Raw genomic sequence first — 20906 nt, forward strand, 5'->3', positions numbered from 1 at the left:
AAATCTCTTCCAACTCTTGCAGTTTGATCCCATTCCCCCTTGTCCTGTCACTGCAGTTCCTGACAAAGAGTCCTCTCCCACTTCCCGGTATTTCAGGCTCTTCCTGCAGGGTCACACGTGGGGCTGAACCTGCAGACAGGAGAGAGAGAAGCCAAGCTCCCAGACAGAGAAAATGGGGAAAGTGGCACAAGGGAAGAGAGAAGAAGGGAAAGATAGATATGGCAGGCTTTGGGTTGGGTGGGCTGTGGGATTCATGCCTTTTCTCAGAGGCCAGTGTCCCTGGTGCAGTCAATTCCTGCCTCTTGCTGAGACTCGCTTGCTGGGTTAGGAGCTCAGCAGCGCTGACAGCAGAGCCCTGTCCTTTGTGATCCCTTTGGGGCGGCAGTGGAGGTGCCCTGAGTGCACATTCAGTGGCACCTTCATGGCTTCTCATGCCTGGACACCGAAAGGAAATTGGCACCGTGGCTTCTTTGAATGCCATTTAGTCCTTTGAAATATCTGCTGCAACTGGTGCTGTGTCCTGCTGGGAGCAGCCCCACAGCCTCAGCTGCACACGGGGCACTGCCAGAGGCCCTGGAGGTCACCCCTGCCCTGCAGCCACCTCTGTAAAGGGGCTTTAAATGTCATCAGGTGCTGCCTTTCCCCTGGAACCCTTGGTTTAGTTCCTGTGGGGAATTTCTTCCCTGAAGTAGGTGGGATCAGCCACGGCCACCTGAGATGGGGATGCCTGGGCACTGTGGGGCTCTGAGGGCAGCTGCCCGGGCAGGGGCTGAGCTCGGGGCCCTGTTGGGCCCATGGCCCCCAGCAGCAGCAGCCACAGGGCCCAAAGCCCCCCGGCCCTGCCCAGCACAGCCTGCCCTGCCCCTCCAGCTGGCACCCGAGTGGGGGACAGGGGCCAGTGGCCGCTGGCAGCAGCAGGAGTGGGGGCAGGCTGAGGATCCCCTGGCTTGGCTTTTGTCTCTGGAACAATCCGGGCCCGGGGCAGTGCAAAGCAGGCTGGGGAGCAAAGCCCGGAGCCTTTGGAGGCTGCAAGCCTTAAACACCAGCCCCTGCAGCCCCCCAGATCCCGGTGCCACAGTTCCCAAGGCTGTCACGGCCTTCAGAGCATGAAGGTGGATTTTGCATCCCTGGGGCCTGATGCGGCTCTCGGGCCAGGAGTCCCCGTGGCTGCAGCAGCAAGGGTGGCTGAAGGGTTCCTGCCTGCCTGGGGGCATTGCTGCAGGGGCCACTGCTGTCAGAGCCCCCTCTCTGCTGGTGACAGCTCTGCTCCTGGGGGCCCTGCTCTGCCCCTGCCCAGGAACCCCAGCAGTGCCCAGTGCCAGGAGTGGTGTCAGTGGGACCCCCTGTGCACAGGGACCCAGCCCCGGGGTGGCCGTGCCAGCACCCCCAGGGACCTCCAGTCCCGGGAACCCAGAAGAAATGGAAACCACAACTGTGCAAATGCTGCCTGTGCCCAAGGGAATTACAAAGAGAAGTGAGATTTTAAAAATTAACAGTATTTCTTTCCCAAAGATCGGCAAAACCTTGGATTTACAAACATGTTTTATTATAACAATCCTTATAACAACAACAATCTTGAAAACATATTTACATGGAAGCCTATATCCTAACAAACTTCAAAACATATTTACAGAAAATCTCTAGGCTTGAGAACATATTTACAGAGGGGTGACAGCTGTGGCCATCATCTCCATCAGTGCTGGAGGAAAGGCAGCAGCAGTGCTGGACTCTGGTGCCAGCACTGGGCCCAGCTGGGCTGGGAGCTGGGCCCCAGGGGCCGGCAGGGCTGGCAGGGCTGGCACAGCTCCAGGCAAGCACAGGGCAGGCCAGGGGTGCTGCTTGTGCCAGCACAATCCAGGGCCCCCTGTGGGCACCGTGTCCCCGAGCGGGGCCATCCAGCCCAGCCCCAGCCTGGCGTCAGGGGACACACTCTGCCAGTGGGAAGGGCGTGGGGAGCATCTGTTGGTATTGCTCCTGGGGCTCCATCTTCATCCGAGGACCATGGGCTCCTCCTCATCCTTCTCATCCACTTCCATGTCCTCGATGTTGTCTTCCATATCCACTTCCATAGCTTCGACATCATCCTCCACATCAACTTCCATTTCCTCGACATCGTCCTCCACATCGACTTCCATCTCCTCGACATCGTCCTCCACATCAACTTCCATCTCCTCATCTGTCTCTTCCATGTCCACCTCCATCATTTCTTCCCCATCCAGCCCCATGTCCACTTCCATCTCCTCCACGGCGTCTCTGGCAGTCTGCAAGAGGCAGCACAATCTCACGCTGGGGTTCCTGTCCCACACCATCCATTCCCACATGGCTGCAGCCTGCCCAAGCAGGGTGCCCCCTCCCTGGCCTGGCAGTGTACCTGTGCTGGGATAGCAGTGCACATCCTGCTGGGATTGCCTTCAGTGCAGGCGCCAAGAAAAGCCCAGGCAGCAGCAACAGCTCAGCACTGACGGGCAGAGCGAAGCGCCAGTGAGCGCTGACCGCTGGCAGCAGGTGAAGTGTCTGCTGTGCTGCTTTCCAGGTCCTGCACCTTCCACCTGCAGCACTCTGGGGGCTGTGATGTCACAGAAGTTTCAGGGCCACGCCACATGGAGAGATGGGGGTCGTGGAATGACCAAATCCTTGAATGGGTTGGCTTGGAAGGGCCCCTAAGGATTATCTGGTTTCAACCTGAGCAACCTCCCAGCACACCAGGTTGCTCTGGAGCCTGTCCAGCCTGGCCTGGGATGTTCCTGGGGATGGGGCATGCACAGCCTCTCTGCACTGGTCCCTGTGTCAGGGATGACCACCCTCCCAATAAAGAACTTCTTCCCATCATCAAATCTCTTCCAACTCTTGCAGTTTGATCCCATTCCCCCTTGTCCTGTCACTGCAGTTCCTGACAAAGAGTCCTCTCCCACTTCCCGGTATTTCAGGCTCTTCCTGCAGGGTCACACGTGCGGCTGAACCTGCAGACAGGAGAGAGAGAAGCCAAGCTCCCAGACGGAGAAAATGGGGAAAGTGACACAAGGGAAGAGAGAAGAAGGAAAAGAGAGATATGGCAGGCTTTGGGTTGGGTGGGCTGTGGGATTCATGCCTTTTATCAGAGGCCAGTGTCCCTGGTGCAGTCAATTCCTGCCTCTTGCTGAGACTCGCTTGCTGGGTTAGGAGCTGAGGAGCGCTGACAGCAGAGCCCTGTCCTTTGTGATCCCTTTGGGGTGGCAGTGGAGGTGCCCTGAGTGCACATTCAGTGGCACATTCATGGCTTCTCATGCCTGGACACCGAAAGGAAACTGGCACCGTGGCTTCTTTGAATGCCATTTAGTCCTTTGAAATATCTGCTGCAACTGGTGCTGTGTCCTGCTGGGAGCAGCCCCACAGCCTCAGCTGCACACGGGGCACTGCCAGAGGCCCTGGAGGTCACCCCTGCCCTGCAGCCACCTCTGTAAAGGGGCTTTAAATGTCACCAGGTGCTGCCTTTCCCCTGGAACCCTTGGTTTAGTTCCTGTGGGGAATTTCTTCCCTGAAGTAGGTGGGATTAGCCACGGCCACCTGAGATGGGGATGCCTGGGCACTGTGGGGCTCTGAGGGCAGCTGCCCGGGCAGGGGCTGAGCTCGGGGCCCTGTTGGGCCCATGGCCCCCAGCAGCAGCAGCCACAGGGCCCAAAGCCCCCCGGCCCTGCCCAGCACAGCCTGCCCTGCCCCTCCAGCTGGCACCCGAGTGGGGGACAGGGGCCAGTGGCCGCTGGCAGCAGCAGGAGTGGGGGCAGGCTGAGGATCCCCTGGCTTGGCTTTTGTCTCTGGAACAATCCGGGCCCAGGGCAGTGCAAAGCAGGCTGGGGAGCAAAGCCCGGAGCCTTTGGAGGCTGCAAGCCTTAAACACCAGCCCCTGCAGCCCCTCAGATCCCGGTGCCACAGTTCCCAAGGCTGTCACGGCCTTCAGAGCATGAAGGTGGATTTTGCATCCCTGGGGCCTGATGCGGCTCTCGGGCCAGGAGTCCCCGTGGCTGCAGCAGCAAGGGTGGCTGAAGGGTTCCTGCCTGCCTGGGGGCATTGCTGCAGGGGCCACTGCTGTCAGAGCCCCTCTCTGCTGGTGACAGCTCTGCTCCTGGGGGCCCTGCTCTGCCCCTGCCCAGGAACCCCAGCAGTGCCCAGTGCCAGGAGTGGTGGCAGTGGGACCCCCTGTGCACAGGGACCCAGCCCCGGGGTGGCCGTGCCAGCACCCCCAGGGACCTCCAGCCCCGGGAACCCAGAACAAATGGAAACCACAACTGTGCAAACGCTGCCTGTGCCCAAGGGAATTACAAAGAGAAGTGAGATTTTAAAACTTAACAGTATTTCTTTCCCAAAGATTGGCAAAACCTTGGATTTACAAACATGTTTTATTATAACAATCCTTATAACAACAACAACCTTCAAAACATATTTACATGGGAGCCTATAGCCTAACAAACTTCAAAACATATTTACACTAAAGCTCTAGGTTGAAGAACATATTTACAGAGGGGTGACACCTGTGGCCATCATCTCCATCAGTGCTGGAGGAAAGGCAGCAGCAGTGCTGGACTCTGGTGCCAGCACTGGGCCCAGCTGGGCTGGGAGCTGGGCCCCAGGGGCCGGCAGGGCTGGCAGGGCTGGCACAGCTCCAGGCAAGCACAGGGCAGGCCAGGGGTGCTGCTTGTGCCAGCACAATCCAGGGCCCCCTGTGGGCACCGTGTCCCCGAGCGGGGCCATCCAGCCCAGCCCCAGCCTGGCGTCAGGGGACACACTCTGCCTGTGGGAAGGGCGTGGGGAGCATCTGCTGGTATTGCTCCTGGGGCTCCATCTTCATCCGAGGACCATGGGCTCCTCCTCATCCTTCTCATCTACTTCCATGTACTCGATGTTGTCCTCCATATCCACTTCCATGGCCTCGATCTTGTCCTCCATATCGACTTCCATCTCCTCGACATCGTCCTCCACATCGACATCCATCTCCTCGACATCATCCTCTACATCAACTTCCATCTCTTCAACATCGTCCTCTACATCAACTTCCATCTCCTCATCTGTCTCTTCCATGTCCACCTCCATCATTTCTTCCCCATCCAGCCCCATGTCCACTTCCATCTCCTCCACGGTGTCTCTGGCAGTCTGCAAGAGGCAGCACAATCTCACGCTGGGGTTCCTGTCCCACACCATCCATTCCCACATGGCTGCAGCCTGCCCAAGCAGGGTGCCCCCTCCCTGGCCTGGCAGTGTACCTGTGCTGGGATAGCAGTGCACATCCTGCTGGGATTGCCTTCAGAGTAGGCGCCAAGAAAAGCCCAGGCAGCAGCAACAGCTCAGCACTGACGGGCAGAGCGAAGCGCCAGTGAGCGCTGACCGCTGGCAGCAGGTGAAGTGTCTGCTGTGCTGCTTTCCAGGTCCTGCACCTTCCACCTGGAGCACTCTGGGGGCCGTGATGTCACAGAAGTTTCAGGGCCACGCCACATGGAGACATGGGGGTCGTGGAATGATCAAATCCCTGAATGGGTTGGCTTGGAAGGGCCCCTAAGGATTATGTAGTTTCAACCTGAGCAACCTCCCAGCACACCAGGTTGCTCTGGAGCCTGTCCAGCCTGGCCTTGGATGTTCCTGGGGATGGGGCATGCACAGCCTCTCTGCACTGGTCCCTGTGTCAGGGATGACCACCCTCCCAATAAAGAACTTCTTCCCATCATCAAATCTCTTCCAACTCTTGCAGTTTGATCCCATTCCCCCTTGTCCTGTCACTGCAGTTCCTGACAAAGAGTCCTCTCCCACTTCCCGGTATTTCAGGCTCTTCCTGCAGGGTCACACGTGGGGCTGAACCTGCAGACAGGAGAGAGAGAAGCCAAGCTCCCAGACAGAGAAAATGGGGAAAGTGACACAAGGGAAGAGAGAAGAAGGAAAAGATAGATATGGCAGGCTTTGGGTTGGGTGGGCTGTGGGATTCATGCCTTTTATCAGAGGCCAGTGTCCCTGGTGCAGTCAATTCCTGCCTCTTGCTGAGACTCGCTTGCTGGGTTAGGAGCTGAGCAGCGCTGACAGCAGAGCCCTGTCCTTTGTGATCCCTTTGGGGTGGCAGTGGAGGTGCCCTGAGTGCACATTCATGGAGTGATGGGGATCGTGGAATGATCAAATCCTTGAATGGTTTGGCTTGGAAGGTCTCCTAAGGATTACCTGGTTCCAACCTGAGCAACCTCCCAGCACACCAGGTTGTTCTGGAGCCTGTCCAGCCTGGCCTTGGGTGTTCCTGGGGATGGGGCATGCACAGCCTCTCTGCACTGGTCCCTGTGTCAGGGACAGACCTTCTTCCCATCATCAAATCTATTCCAACTCTTGCATTTTGATCCCATTCCCCCTTGTCCTGTCACTGGAGTTCCTGATAAAGTATCCTCTCACAATTCACTGTAGCCCCTTCACTCACTGGAAAGGTGCTCTGAGGTCTCCTGGCACTCTGTGTACAGTGTTCATAAGCTGAAATCTCGAGCTTGAAGCTTGCAGGCTATCAGCAATGATTTGGTGGCACAGGGGTGCTTCCTCTATTGCAGCATGAAACTCTGAGATATCAATTCTTGAGCTGTTTTCATTGTGGTAGGACTTCAGGTTTTGGGTCAGCAGAGCCTCTGATTGTCAGAGTGAGGCTTTGGCAAGCTGCACAGAGAATCCAGCACTCATCCCAATCTTTTCTTGAGCATGGTGGTATTTTATTCCTTTCCTCCTGCTGTTAGCCATTGCTAGAATGTCACGGTGAAAATAGAAGAGAGGCAGTTGTTCACTGGTAACATGTTCTGGTTTGTTTTGTTTCTTCTGCAAGGCTGGGCAAGGTTGATGTTGATGCAAATTCATTCACATCCGAGGAGCTCAAAAAGGCCTTGGCTAAAATGAAGGAAAGTGAGAAGGCAGAAAGGAAGGTGAGTTTCCTGTTTCTAAAGCAATGCACAGTGCAGGGATGTGAACACACCCTGTTACACACTACAGAAATACAATGGTTAAAATGATTGCTTGGAAAGCACTGCACAAACTAATCTTGTGGTGCATATGGACTGAAAATACCTTTGCTCACCTGTGAGTGATATTGTTCCCTGGCTTTTCTGTATGACTCTAAGATTCTGTGAATGGTTTGAGTTGCACAGGACCTTAAAGCTGATCCAGTGCCATCCCCTGCCATGGGCAGGGACACTTTCACTAGCCCAGGTTCTCCAAGCCCCATTCAAGCTGGCCTTGAACACTTCCAGGGATCCAGGGGCAGCCATAGCTGCCCTGAACAAGGTAATTTATCTGCAGCTCAACTCACAGAAATGTCTGCAGTCCCCAAAGGAAACTGGTTTGCATCTGACAGTATTTACAGATGGTATTTCCCTTTCACTTCTCTCCTTGCTTTCTGTTTCCAACCTTGTGCTCGGGATAGCAACACCCAAGTGGCCATAGTGAAGCAGGGGCTGAGTTCCATTACACAAGCTCCAAGTTGTCCATTTAGTTACAAACAACCCACAAACCCAAGTAAATAGGTGGGATGGTGTGTGACTCATCAGGTGCATCACAGTCTCTTTCCCTCTCCCCCTCAGCAGCATTTCCTTAACCCTCGCTCCTCCTGCTGCCTTGGTGTTGGCTCACTCAAATGAAAACTGAAAGAGGAGTCAAGGCTCTAAAGTTTTGGTGTCACAGAAAGGCTTTTTCTTCCCTTATGTGGCAGCATGGCATGATTTCATTTGCTGGGAGATTATTTCCATAGCAGCATTGCTGATTGATTGCATGGCTGCTGGAAATGAGGATCATTGAAATGCAAAAATTAGTAATACTCTGTTAGGTGAAAATAAGCCATATTTTAAACCCCCCTGTTAGAATAGCTTTTGTCCCAGCAACGGGGCTAAAAGCAGCTACGTGTAATGGACCTAAAGTATTCCATTTGCAGTCACTCCTGCAGAGAGCAAATCCATCCTTGAAGGCTCTATGTCAGAGGAAATGGAATTACACTGAGTCTCGCTGTGCTCCGGCAGAGGCAGCTCGGGGTGGGGTGGGTTGGGTGTGGTACCTGTGGTCATTTATCATTTCATTGACACAGCTTTCACCTCCATTGCTCACTTGGTTTTCCTCCAGCCCTCTCTGATCCCTCATGGGGAGCAGGACATGTGCAAATCCTCCAGCTGGGGGTTTGCATACAAACACATCTTGGTATTTGTGACAAATCCCTTCCAAAAAGGGCTTTCTGCCTTTCTCCTGTCCTTGGGGCAGCCCAGCTCCAGCCTGCCCTTTCTGCTGCTTCTGTCCCCTGCAGCAGCAGGCTCTGTCCCCAGTGCCACCAGTGCTGAGGTTCCTGCACCTCTGGGGCTCTCTGAGTTCTCTGACACATCCTTTCCTCCTCAGCACATGTTTTGTGTCAGCTCTCTTGGCTCAGGGCAGCCCTTGGAGCGCTGTTACTGCGAGGGAGATGAGCCATGCTCAGGACAGGCTGCTGGCCAAGCCCCATGGCACAGCACGTCAGCTGCCCCCAGCTTATCACTGCTCCTCCTGCTTCCCTTTCTGACAGCTTCTGTCCCCACACCTCTCCCTGGGAGATAGAGCCTTCCTGGAATGTGTTCAGTGCTTGGAATGGTGAAAGCATCTTTGTCGGTGTCCGAGATCTCCTTGGAGTCACTGGGCACTTCGGGCTGGATGGAACCTCTGGAGTTCTTCAGTCTCATGTCCATTTCCAGAGAGGTTCAGCTGTAAGATCAGGGATGACTCAAGGCTTTTTGCAGCCAGGTTTTGGGAACATCCACTTGCAGGCAAACAGAGAACAGCAGTACTGCTGCCTGTGGGCTTGATGTTGAGCTGGATAGAAATGGGATGCAGAAATGGTGCAAAAATGCTGTCGAGATGTAAAAGTGGTGTACAAAGCCCTACTGCTCACTCACACTGTGGGTACCTCACAGCTAACTGGGTTTCTGGGCTTCTCAGAAGGACCCTCCAACCCTGTCTCCGCACCTCTGATGCACAGCAATAAATCCATTGGCACAGACAGCCAGGTTCCCTTTGTGAATTTGGGGCTGGCGTTCCTTTCCGTGTTTGTCTTGTCTCTCTTCATCCCCTATCTTCACATCTGGTTTCCTCCTTCTGTTTCCAAGGCCCGAGAGGAAGAGGTGAGGAAGAAGTTCCGACCCATAGAGCAGCTGAAGGAGGAGTTTGAAAAGCTGAATATGAAGATAGAAACAGATTATGAAATTATGGTTAAATTAATCAGCAAATTCAACAGCTCTGCCTCCACGCTGGATGAAAAAGTCGCGGCGCTTTATGATCTCGAATATTATGTTCACCAGGTAACAAGAATGCCTCAGTAACTACCGTGTAAAATCCAGGGGATACGGTGTCATAAACGGGGCTTTATTTTTCTTATCAGTATCAGGTAATACAAATTGCTTAATTACCATAATCCTGGGACAATAACAGACAGCAGAGGACTAGTGCAGGCTTATTTTATATCCAGGTTGGAATTAATCATCGCTTGTGCCAGGAGCCAGCAGTATCCTAGTGGTTCCCTGATTTGTTGTCTGTTCTCAGGCTGGTTTTCTTATCCTCACTTTTTCCTCTTTTATCTCCTTAATGTTGCAAAATGGGGTTTTAGCTGCCATTTTTGGGTAAGTAGAGTGGTGGCTGCTAAGAAAATAATTATTTTCTCTCTGCTTCCATGGAAAGCTGCCGTGATTGATGGTAGGTGCCCTTACATCAGTTCACAGAGAATGTCTTTGTACCAGGGAAGGCGACAGCCACCCAAAACCCCCTATTTTGTCTTGGTGTGAGTAAGCAGTGGCAAGCGGAGCCTCACCGTGCTAATTAGCTCTGTGTGAGGGTGAACATATTTCCTGGCATCTCGCTTCCTCGGGTTTGTGCTCACACTTTTCCCCCCTCCCTCTGATCTCTCTTGCTCTGCTTTCAGCTCACACGTCCCTTCCTCCTCTTGGATGCAGCTGCAGGCACAGAGCTCTGCTCCCCTGGGCTTGGTGCCTGCCTTGGTGCCACCCTTGGGAGGGTGTCTGGGCATCCATCCTCTGCTCTGCCATGTGAGAAGGGACTTGGCTTTTCCCTCCCCAGTGACTGGGAGAGTCTGGAGTGCACTGGGAGAGTTTCCAGTGGCACTTTGTCATTTTAGATACTGAATAGGACAACTCTTGGGAGGTGCCAGTGCAAGCCCTTTCACTGGAACAGCACTTGTTGAACCAAATGTGGGATTTTGAGGGCAGGTAGCTCAAGTGTTGCTGCTGTGGGAGAGGAAGTCCATGTGCCAGCTGATAGAAGTGCTATTTCCAGGGCTCTTTGTCTTGAATTTCTACTCTGAATTGCTGTTGTGGGCATGCAGAGGCTTCCTTGCTGTTTGTTCTCCCTGCTTTTGTGTCACTGACAGCATCTGTGTGATTCAGAGAATAGCTGTGAACAATAGGCACCCAAAGAGCTTCATATTTGTACTCAGGGCTAATCTTCCCTGATTAAGGGTGCCAGAGCATCAGGCCAGTGTGCTAAAAAAGCAACCCCCAAATGCCCTGAGATGCCTTGGATTCCAGCATAATGGTTTGGACTATTCCAGCAGAAAATCCCTGCAGCACAGGATGGGACAAACAATTTCAGAATGGCAGAGGAGCAGGGACTGGAGCATCAAAGGGAAGCACATGCAGCATCAAAGGGGTCAGAGAGGGGGAATGGCAGGAGGCTGGCGGGAGCACAGGGCGCCTTTGTGCGCTGATCACAGCGCTGCTCTGTGCCCGCGCTGTCGGGGCAGATGGCTGGGCAGCACCTTCTCGTCAGGCAGGAAGCTGATAAGAAATATGACTTGTCTCTAAGCCAGCATGGCTTTTCCTCCTCTTTCTTCTTCCAGTCAGTTGAATGCGTCCAGAGCATTATCTCTGCTTGGGACTGACTTTAGCAGCACTGGCTTAATGTAATTACTGAACAGCAGCCAAAGGACGCTCGTGCCGCATAACCCTGGAAGGGCTGAACTGTCAGGACTCCTCTGCAGCGTGTCACAGCCCTGCCGTGGGAGCAGGGCATCCTTGCAGGTGTGGGTGGCACAGGCCACGTGTGGGGCCACTTTGCTGGCCCCACCTTTTCCAGCCTCCATCAGAGCAGTACTGGGCCGTGCCTTTTCATAGCTGTTCATCTCCCAGCCATCCTGCTGCTCCCTCCAGGGCACGGGATGCCCAATGGAGTGGAAAATGCCATGCCCTGGAGGGTGTGCAAGCAAAGGCTGCTCCCTGCTCTGTGCCATGGTCACCCTGGAGCAGAGGGTGTAGGGCAGCTCGTGCCTTGGAGTGCGCCGTGGGAGCCGTGGCCGGTGGCCAGCCCGGGGAGAGGCTCTCTCCTCCTTTGAAGAGTCAGCCCAAGGGCTCTGCCTCTGCTCAGCTTTTGGTTGCCAGCTCTGGTTTGCTTCTCCTCAGCCACAATTCAGCTTGGCGTGTTCGGGAGCCCGTCTTGGAGAAGGAGTAGGAAGGTTTGGCTTGCTAGGTTATCTGTAACGCATAAAACCCAAATGCAAATGTGAAGAGGGCAGAGTGTAACTCATAAACAGCATTCACGGTGCTTGCACAGCAGTGTGTGGAGCCAAGACCTGTTCTGAGGCATTGCAGGCTCTTTCTCTCAATTATTTACTCTGCTTATCTGCCTCTCTCCTCTCCTCTGACATGCTACACCATTTCTATCTGCTAATTTCCTCTCCATCACCTGCAGTTGACATGCTGCTTTCCCTCGCTCTTGTTTTCTAACATCTTCTCTCTCACCTTCCCTCCCTATTTTCTTTCCCCTCCAATTCAAACCTGCTCCCTGAATAACTGCTGTCATATTTGCTCTTCTCCCATCCCTCCCCTCACCTGTGTTGCCTGTGTACTTTACTCAAGAGCTCTTTTGATCTTTGATTTTTCTTCTGTGCTGGTTTCAGTGGACTGAAGCGAGGTAGGAGCTGCTGCCTCACAGCATCCACTGCTCCCCAGAGAGGTTAATACCTTCAAGTTGTTAACTTTGGGGATTTTGATAGTTTTAGAACTGGAGCTCTCACAACAGACTCTGGTTAAAAAAAGATAAACACATCTTCAGAATAAGCTTTACAGCACAATTTACATTCTGCCATTGTGGTGTCTCGCTGACGCTGGGGCAGCACGAAGGACTCTGATGCTGCTGAGGTTACAGCAGTGGCTGGTTTTACCCCACCAGGTGCTGGATGCAAATTCTTGCCCGTCCATACAGTCCCTCTCATGCAGAAGTCAATGTCCGATTCCAGCACTAAACCAGTTTTTACAGAGGCTGAGTAATAAAAGGACCCACTGGCAGCTGAAATTGGGTTGCTGCATAGATTTCTTTGTAGATAGAGATGGGTCTGCAGAAAAGTGAGAGATCTGGCAGGCCTGGTTTATAGGAACAGTTAAAAGAACAGCATCTGAAAGGATACAAAAGCTGCTGCAAATCCTGAATCAGCCCCAGCAGACCTGCAGAGAGCAGCTTTGCAGAGGGACAGGTGGGTATTGTCCCGTTGGGGAGCAGAGATGAGCTGGAGCTCCCCAGGTCCTGCTTTGGTTGGTAACGACAGATCCGTAGGACACAAAGCTTCTTCCTTCTCCTGGGTACCTGAAATATCTGACTTAGGGCCAATTTTGATGAAGGTACATGGTTGAGATAAATATAACACTGAGCATGAAGTCATTGACTAGAAGAGTGTCCCACATGCCCTGCATGGCTTGTGGTCCTCTCTCACCCCATCAGGGGGTCGGTTTGCCCTGCTGATAACTCATTTTTATATTCTGTTTCCATCTGACAACGATTGCTGTTGTCTCCCTGTCTTTCAGGGAGGAGAAATGTCGAATTTCTAAACCTGATTTTTCTGTGCAGGCAGTTCTGAGCATTCATCAGATCCCCTATAAAACTGGAAAAAAAAAAAATCATTGAATACCAAAATGCATCGATTTGACTTTGGACTGAATTTCGTACTTGAAGTAGTTTGTGCGGTTTCTCTAAATTTTGTCAGTGAGCACTCAGAGCCTTTTCTGATCTCCTCTCCAAGAGCAGATGCCCGCTGGGACTATGCCTGGCTAGCCCCTGATCCATCCAGAGGCTGATGAATCCCCACTAATGTGTAAACTTTTCCCTACTGGCAGTTAATCCATTATTGTTTGCTTAGAAAAGTCAATGTGGGGCTGCTCCCCACACAGGGGAGCGCATTGCTCCCAATGTGGGGAAGCTCCTGGCTGACCCCTCCAAGCAGGGACTGGCTTTTTCCTTCCTTGTCCATGGGAAGTTTTTGAAGGAACTCATGGAGAACTCCCAGAACTGCCCATGCTCCTCACTCCAATGCCACCTGTGCACCCTGTTGGTGTTGACAAGCTCCTAAACATCCCTGACTCCTGGTGCTACAATTACAGCATCAATTAATTGACTTCATTTGCAAAACATGCAATTCCTTGGGTCCCCAGTAAAGGCCTGCTCAGGGGAGAGCAAAGAGCTGGAGTTTTTTGACATCAGCAGATATCTCGAGTTTTTGACACCACCTGAATTACCAAAATACATGTCAAGAGCAGTTTTGATAGCTATAATCAAAGTATTTGAGTTTCCAGCGATGCCTTCTGAGTTTGACAATGTCCTCCCACGAGGACACCGTGCCTGGGCAGCCCTGACATCGCTGCTCGTGCAGCCACAGCCATTCCCTGGGAATTTTTAATTCCTTGTAAAACTCCCTGCTGGTCAGAGCAGGAGGGAAGGGATGCTGTGGGTGTGAAGGGAGGTGTTCTCCAGGGGCTGGGGGCTTGTGCTGATGGAAGCTGCTCTCTCCCAGGTGGACAATGCCAAGGATTTCCTGTCCATGGGTGGGCTCCAGCTGGTGATCGAGGGGCTGAACAGCAGCGAGGCCTCGCTGAAGGAACATGCTGCCTTCGTCCTGGGAGCTGCCCTGTCCAGGTGAGACCTGCCCTGTCCAGGTGAGACCTGCCCTCAGCTGGGCTCTGTGCCTCTCTCCAGCTCCCTTGGTTTATTTCTGATAGCAGAGCCTGAAAGCTGTGTTGTGACACACCACAAAATTGTCTTGTCCCCTCCCTAGCCCTTGCAACACCCATTTCCCTTTCTCCTGTGTGTCCTTATCTTGCTCATTGGACATATCCAGAAGTAATGTGATGCCAAATCTATGATTGTTTCTTGATTTCCCTGGGCTCCCTGTTTGTACAAAGTGCAAGGGGGAATAATTCTTCTTTTCTCCCGCTGACAGACCTCACTAGGGGAAGATGTGATGAAGAGTACAGTTACAACCACCCCAGTGAGCCCCTTTGTCCTTCCTTGTCCTTGCTCCTGGGCTGCTTCAGGTTGGCAAGGTGCTGATTTGAGCTGCTCCTGTGGTCTTTAGAGAGGGGCTTGGGCCCCATGGACACCCACCCCTGACATCAAAGGGGAGTTGATTAGACATGGGGTCAGGAATAAGGGTCAGCAGCCAGAATCCAGAGGAGACTGACCTGCAGGATGTTTGAGGTTCAGGGAAAGGAGCCTGCTCTGCCTCATGCTGGGGCATCATGTGTAGTGCTGCAGGAGGTATCCCATGGACTCCATGGTTTTCTTGGTGCCCCCTTTTTGATTTATGGGTTTTGGGGCTTTGCAGGGGGTGTGTTGCACATTCAGAGGTGCAGAGGCTTTAGAAATGCATTGGATGGACTCAAACTTCAGGATCAGAAGTGCAGAGAGAAAATTGAAGGTCAGGACTGTTTTAGCTGCATATTTCTACACCTAAAAATACAGTCACCTTCTCTAGCATCATAAATTATTTATGGCTTAGTCTAACACATGGTCCACAGACCTGCATTTATTTGGCAATCTCGTATGCAATGCAGTTGGCCCTCAGCATGTGTGGAGTGATGGGGTCTCGTGGACAGGAGCAGGTACCCAGATTTATACCAGGAAGGGATCCAGCTTCTAGACTGAAACAGAGCCTGACTCAGAGATGACAGGAAGATATATCAGAAACAAAACCTGCTCTTCTTATTTTGGTGTATCTCAGTCTTTGAAACAATACTGGTGTGGTTTGCTCAGGTTCTTTATGTAGACTCTTTCTACATACAGAGAAGATCATGCAGAGAGTCTGGAGACATTTGCAGGTAACTTGTGAAATAACAGAGGCTGTTAAAGAGCTTCCTTCCAGATGTACCTGCCATGACATGGTCAAGACTCCGAAAATTCATTGTCTTATGGTACCTGACAGTGTAGCAGTGGCCACGAGAGTCACACTTTTGTGTAGTATTTCTTACTCAAGAGCAAAAATCTTCTTTGTAGAGAACCTCTCATCTGATATGACAACATTAAACTGCTGCTTTGCAAACTTGTGGACCTTTTTTCTTTGAAGGACATTCTGGCAGATGGTAATTTGGAGAGGTTTGGATGATACATTGTCTGAGAGCTCTGCTCCAAAATGTGAGGGATATTATGCCTTGGTTTGAGTTTGCTTTTCCTCCCCTTGCTGTGCTTAAGCTTTCTCAGTAGACACCTACATGCCAACTTGTCTGCTGTGTGCTCACTGCTTAATTTGTTTGTTCATACATTTTCTCAGCTTACTCCATGCTCTAGTTAAACTGTTGGGGGCATTTCAGGTACTTCACACAGCATTTTGTGTTTTTCTGAGGGCTTGTTTTTTATTTCCTTCCCTCACGGTTGTTCCTGGGAGCCTTAGAGAGGTGGTAGGGCTCTCCAGTAAATTCCCAGAGGTGTCACAGCTCGCTGGGCTGCAGGGACATGATCTGTTCTGTGCTTGTGTGCCAGATCCTGTGCTGGATGCTGAGCCTGGCAAGCAGCAATGGTCTGCTGCTCACCAAATGGGTCTGTGGCCACCTCCCAGGTCTCTTCAGTCAGGCTGGCTCAGGCCAGTGGTTTCAAGCCAGGCAAACATTCCCAGAGGGAAATCAGGGCATGATGATCGCCGCTCCAGAGCCTGGCAAGGGAGGTCAGTAACTCCTGGCACAGCTCAGTCTGGAAGAGGGAGTTTGGCATTGTCTGTAGACGAGTGTTTAACACAGGAGGAAACCACTGGACACAGAGTGATTCCAGATGTGCCTGGGTCACATCCAGAACTTTTCAGCTCTCAGAAATACCCAGATCTTCTCCAACTTGCATGTCCTTAATTCTGCTCAGGTAGTGAAGCAGGTAAGGGATGGAACAAGCAGCTGCAGCACCCAAGTCCTGCCTGCACGTGGTCCTGCCAGGACCTGGCTCAGAGCTCTGGCTGTGCTGGAAGCCCATTGGAATAAAAGAGATTTCCAGGGGATTAGCATCTTCAGCCAACAGGCCAGGGGGCTGGCCAAGGCTTGGATCAGCAAAGGCAGGAGGAGGAGAAGGCACAACAGGGCCAGCTCAGGATTTCTCCTTCCTGATATTGCTCCTATTTATTTGGTTTAAAGCAGATTTGAAAAGCAGCCATAGCACAGCATGACTGGGACCTCAGGACACAGGGTCTCAGGTCCAGCTGCCAGGGTCTGGCCTCCTGGCATCCATCTGCCTCTGGGAGCCTCTGCCACAGGAGAGGCAGATTTCTTCAGTGACAGGGAGGAAATCAAGGTTTCATCTCATGTTTCTCTTATATGTCCTTCACTTCAGGCATTTGGGTTTTAATTGCTGAGTCTGTGACCAAATCAAACATTGTTCCATCTGGTGGAGTTCTGTGAGCAGTGCCCTTACTGCAAGTCTAAAACCTCATCACACTCTTTACTGTTTTTAAGCCTTTAACAAAATGTTTTTCCATTCAGCAGTTTGCAAAAGTAAACTTCATTTGAACAATCCTCAAGTGCTCTGATTGCAAATAAAAGTTAAATGCACTAACAAAAATAATTGCTAGGCATGTGGGGTTGTACATTTAGGTATCCATAATTCACTAACAGTATATGCCAATACACAGCATTATCTGGATTTCCAGTGATTGCATTAGCATAAAAGCATGTTAGAATTTATCCTGTGGTACTAACATTTAAATATATATAAGTATGAAATATTAAGATCCAGCATTTTGGAGGCAAGTGAAACTACTGTCTGTAAAATGTTCCTGCATATTTTGAAGGTACTCTCCAGTATCTTCGCATGACAATCAGCATTCGCACCATTGGGTCCAAACATTACAAAAATGTCAATGTTTTATGCAAAGAGGAGCTATATTAAGCTAAAAAAGATTGCTGATGAGAGAAGTGTCTTCTGATGTCCTCTGAGCTATTTACAGGCAGCATCTCCCTTTGTTCGTGGCACAGCCAGGCCTCTGTGCAATCTGTATCTCCATGTTTCACAAGACTGGAAATGTTAGCCAGAAAGGATTATGCTTGTGATTAAAACCTCCATTTTTGAAAACTTTACCTACAGGAAACGTTTTTCCACACCAATAATTTGAACATTTCAGTATTTTGTAATAAAAGGATTTTTGTAATCCGTTTAAAAGGGGAATAATAATTTATGTTGAATGCCTTCTTGAAGCTTTATTCCAAATGCTCCCCGTGCACTTAGGGACGAGTTGGAGGTGAGGATGGAGAGAAATTAAGCGGTGGGACCTTCAAGGCAAAGGGAAGCAGTTTGTATTTCATGGGGACAAGGCAGAAGGCTCAAAAGGTGAGATTTTGGCCTGGCCAAACTGGGGAACTGGGAGGGCAGCTACTTGTACAGCTGTAGTGGCAGACTCATGGCATTTTGGTCAGACCTTTAAAAACCCACCCCGTGGGACGGCCAGGAACAAGGATGGACACTGATGGTCTGAGCTGATATCTGCCATGTGTCCTGGAAGGGCACAGGACAGTCCCAGCAGAGCTGCTGTACTGCTGGGCTCTCACTGTTCCATTTGGCCCTGAGTGCTAAAATTATGTCACAGGGCTTGGTAACGGCTTGGGAGTAAATTCATCACTGAACTGAACTGAAGCATGGTCATGCAGCAACACACATGAGTTTTCCATGGATTGTCTTAGCTTTTTCCCAGAGATTAAACCTTTAAAGGATGACCATGTGCATCCTGAATATCCCATTCAGCATTATTTGTACTACCCAGCTCCGAGGCTCGTTCAGAGCTTGGCCCACTCTGGTAAAGCCAAGAGAGGCACAAAACGTATTTGCTTCTCCAGAGAAGCCTCAGAGGAGCTCCCAGAGCTCAGCATCATGGGGTCCACCTGGTTTTGGTTCTGCTTTCCCATTGTTTTTTCTGAGGGAAAAGGGATGTGGGAATGCTGTCTCCTTGCTCTGTCCATCAGTCCCCTGGTGGTGTCCATCCTCCCAGAGCACAAGACTTCCCTGCTCTGTTGGAGAAGCAGCAGCAGCTCCTCCAGGACACCTTAAATTCCACCAGATTTAAGGAGTTTAAGTTAGGTCCAGCTGTGCACTGAAACTGATTGCTGCTCAGTGGTGTTAAATAACACAGAGGCCCAAGCAATAAACCCAAGAAAAGTAAAATTAAAGACCTTGCTTCGATGCTGTCTTGTAAGGACATAAGAATTTCTGTGCAGAGAAATAAATCTGGTTAGCTTAACAAGCACTGTCCCTACCCATTTATTTCCAATCCATCTTCATCCCTTCCTCCTCCAGCTTCCCCTTTTACATCCTGCAGTATTTGCCCATCTCTTTTTCCACTTTCCCTGATTTTTTCAGTGTCCCTTTTTGCCCACACCATGTGTTTGCCATCTCCCAGTTGCAGTAATTCCAGCTCCACTCCTTGACTGCTTATAATTTCTTGCTTTGTAGATTGTCTCCTCTATTTTTATTTGAACTCCTGACTTGTGTGAAGTTATCAGCCTCACTGCACTTAATTTCAAATTAATTTGATTGGGTCACCTCAGTTTTTTTTCTGTAATGATAATGAACTCAACCTATTTAGCCTTTCCCCATTATGAATAACCTTAACAAAAACTGCAGTGCAGTATAAATGGGTGTTTCATCATTGTGGTTAATTACACAGAAGAATAAATCCCTAAATATTTTTCAGCCTCTGAAATCTAACTTGGAAGTGTAATTAACAATTAAAGAATAAACTGCCATCCTTGTGCTCTCAGGAAGACAAAGAGGGAAAAGTCTAGAATCCAAGGTTTGCTCCTGGGTTTTTGGGGAGAAATTTTTGGGGCAACGCTGATGGCTGGAAGTGGCAGAGGGTGGGGTCAGGACCTTGTCTCATGCCAGATGTGTTTTCTCCAGGTGCCTGCAGCTGCTGGAGACTGAACAAGGCGGGATGGACATCTTGGCCTCAGCCCAAGGGATTGGGCTTAGGCTGAGGATGTCTGTTCTGTAAAACATGGGGATTCTGGAGTGAGTTCTCTGAGCTTCTCCCACTGGCTTCTCCCACTTACCTGGGGCTCAGGCAGGTGGCCTTGTCCTCCTGAGTCCCTCACAGAGCCGTGGGTGCTCCCAGAGCCTGCAGGACCTCCTCAGCCACAGCTGCTGGTGCTCTAAGAGCTGTGGGAGGTGTTGTGCCCTGCAAACACAGCCCCACAGAACAGCCAGTGCTGCCCAGGGCTGTGACAGGCGTGGGGAGCACCAGGAAGCTGCTCCAGCAGAGCTGCAGCAGGGAGGGAAAGACTCATCACAGCCAGCTCATGCATTATATAAAACATGTTGTTTCTGTCTCATCGTGTTTAGTAAATGCTCTCTGCTGAAGCCTTTGAGTTATTGTGGTGGTTTCCATTTAAAATACATGTTCAGGCTGGTTACCTAATCACTTTCTGCCAAAAAACCAGCCCAAACCTGCTGTTTCGCAGTGCAGACATGGTTCTGTAGCTGGACACAATATGTGTTCCTCTGTCTTTTCAGTCACTATTTATTCATCCTTCTTGCTCTCTACAATTCCCTGGCAGGAGGGTGGAGCCAGGCAGGGGTCAGTCTCTTCCCTCAAGTAACAAGCAATAGGACATGAGAAAACAGCCTCAGGTTCTGCCAAGGGAGGTTTAGATTAGGGAGATTTTTTTCACTGAAAGGGTTATGAAGTACTGCAGCAGCCCTGGAGGGGTTGAAAAGCTGTGCAGATTTAGCATTTAGGGACACAGTTTAGCAGTGAACATGGTGGTGTGAGATTAATGGTTGGCCTTGATGATCTTGGATGTCTTTTCCAGCCTAAATGATTCTGTGATCCCATGTTTTCTGTTTATCCTTTTTACTACAGCCTGTACACTCTGCTAATGCCTTCACAGGCTTCAGAGATTTTCCTCCATAACCACCTACATTATTTTCCTGACCTGCTGTGACTTTCCCAGGTTTTGGCATGTTCTTTGCATTCCCTCCAAGCAATAGGTGTAAAACACTCCCCAGGAGGAGGATCTGCTTCTGCTCTTTGCTCAGGGTGTGCAGGAGGCTGTGGCAGAGCATTGTGGTGTGTTTCAGAAGGGAGCTTGACAAAGTGCCTTGAGTAGAAGAAAGAAGGGAAGAATAGGGGACTGGGAGATGAACAACAGGAGTGGGAAATGCAGGATCCAGCCTCAGTGAGGACCTGCTCCCAGCAGGGTTTGGGGTGAACAGCACTGACCCTTATGGTTGCAGCCATTGTCTGAGCCCCTATGGGAGGGTGCAGATCCCATCTCTGCCTCTGTAGGTCCTGCTGTCTGCACCCTCCTACCCCTTCCTTATGGTGGCTTTTGTTGGATTTCATTGCCAGCTGGCAGAACTGGGCTGTAGAGGGATATCAGAGGGCTGCCCATGCCTCTTGTGGCCTCTCTTCTGGATTTAGCTGTATTTTCTCCCCCACTCCTCTCCTTGTGCTGAGGAGAGGGCAACAGAGCTTTCACAGGAGGCAAAATAACACAAACCAGCAACTGCAGGCTCCCATGGCATCCAAGAACAGCCCTTGGCTGTCCTGACTGAAGAGGGATCAACCTTGTTTCCAGGTTGGCATCTTCCAGCCTACCTGTTCTCTTAATAGAGTGCTTTGATAAGCTTTCTCTCATCTGTCTTTTCATGTGCTTAAAGATTCATTGGAACAG

At 51.1% G+C, this 20906-nt stretch overlaps 1 protein-coding gene across 6 annotated transcripts in view; it reads left to right on the forward strand.

Moving 5' to 3' along the window:
* SIL1 (SIL1 nucleotide exchange factor) overlaps window positions 1–20906 on the forward strand; it is a 98257-nt gene that overhangs the window by 51737 nt on the left and 25614 nt on the right. For all 6 annotated transcript variants that reach the window (XM_030283959.4, XM_030283955.4, XM_030283954.4 and 3 more), the window contains 3 exons: window positions 6812–6908; window positions 9102–9293; window positions 13784–13905. In XM_030283959.4, coding sequence (XP_030139819.4) covers window positions 6812–6908; window positions 9102–9293; window positions 13784–13905 — 411 coding nt within the window. The remainder of the gene's footprint in view (window positions 1–6811; window positions 6909–9101; window positions 9294–13783; window positions 13906–20906) is intronic.

This window comes from Taeniopygia guttata, chromosome 13 (genome assembly GCF_048771995.1).
Source record: "Taeniopygia guttata chromosome 13, bTaeGut7.mat, whole genome shotgun sequence".
NCBI classification, from domain to species: domain Eukaryota; kingdom Metazoa; phylum Chordata; class Aves; order Passeriformes; family Estrildidae; genus Taeniopygia; species Taeniopygia guttata.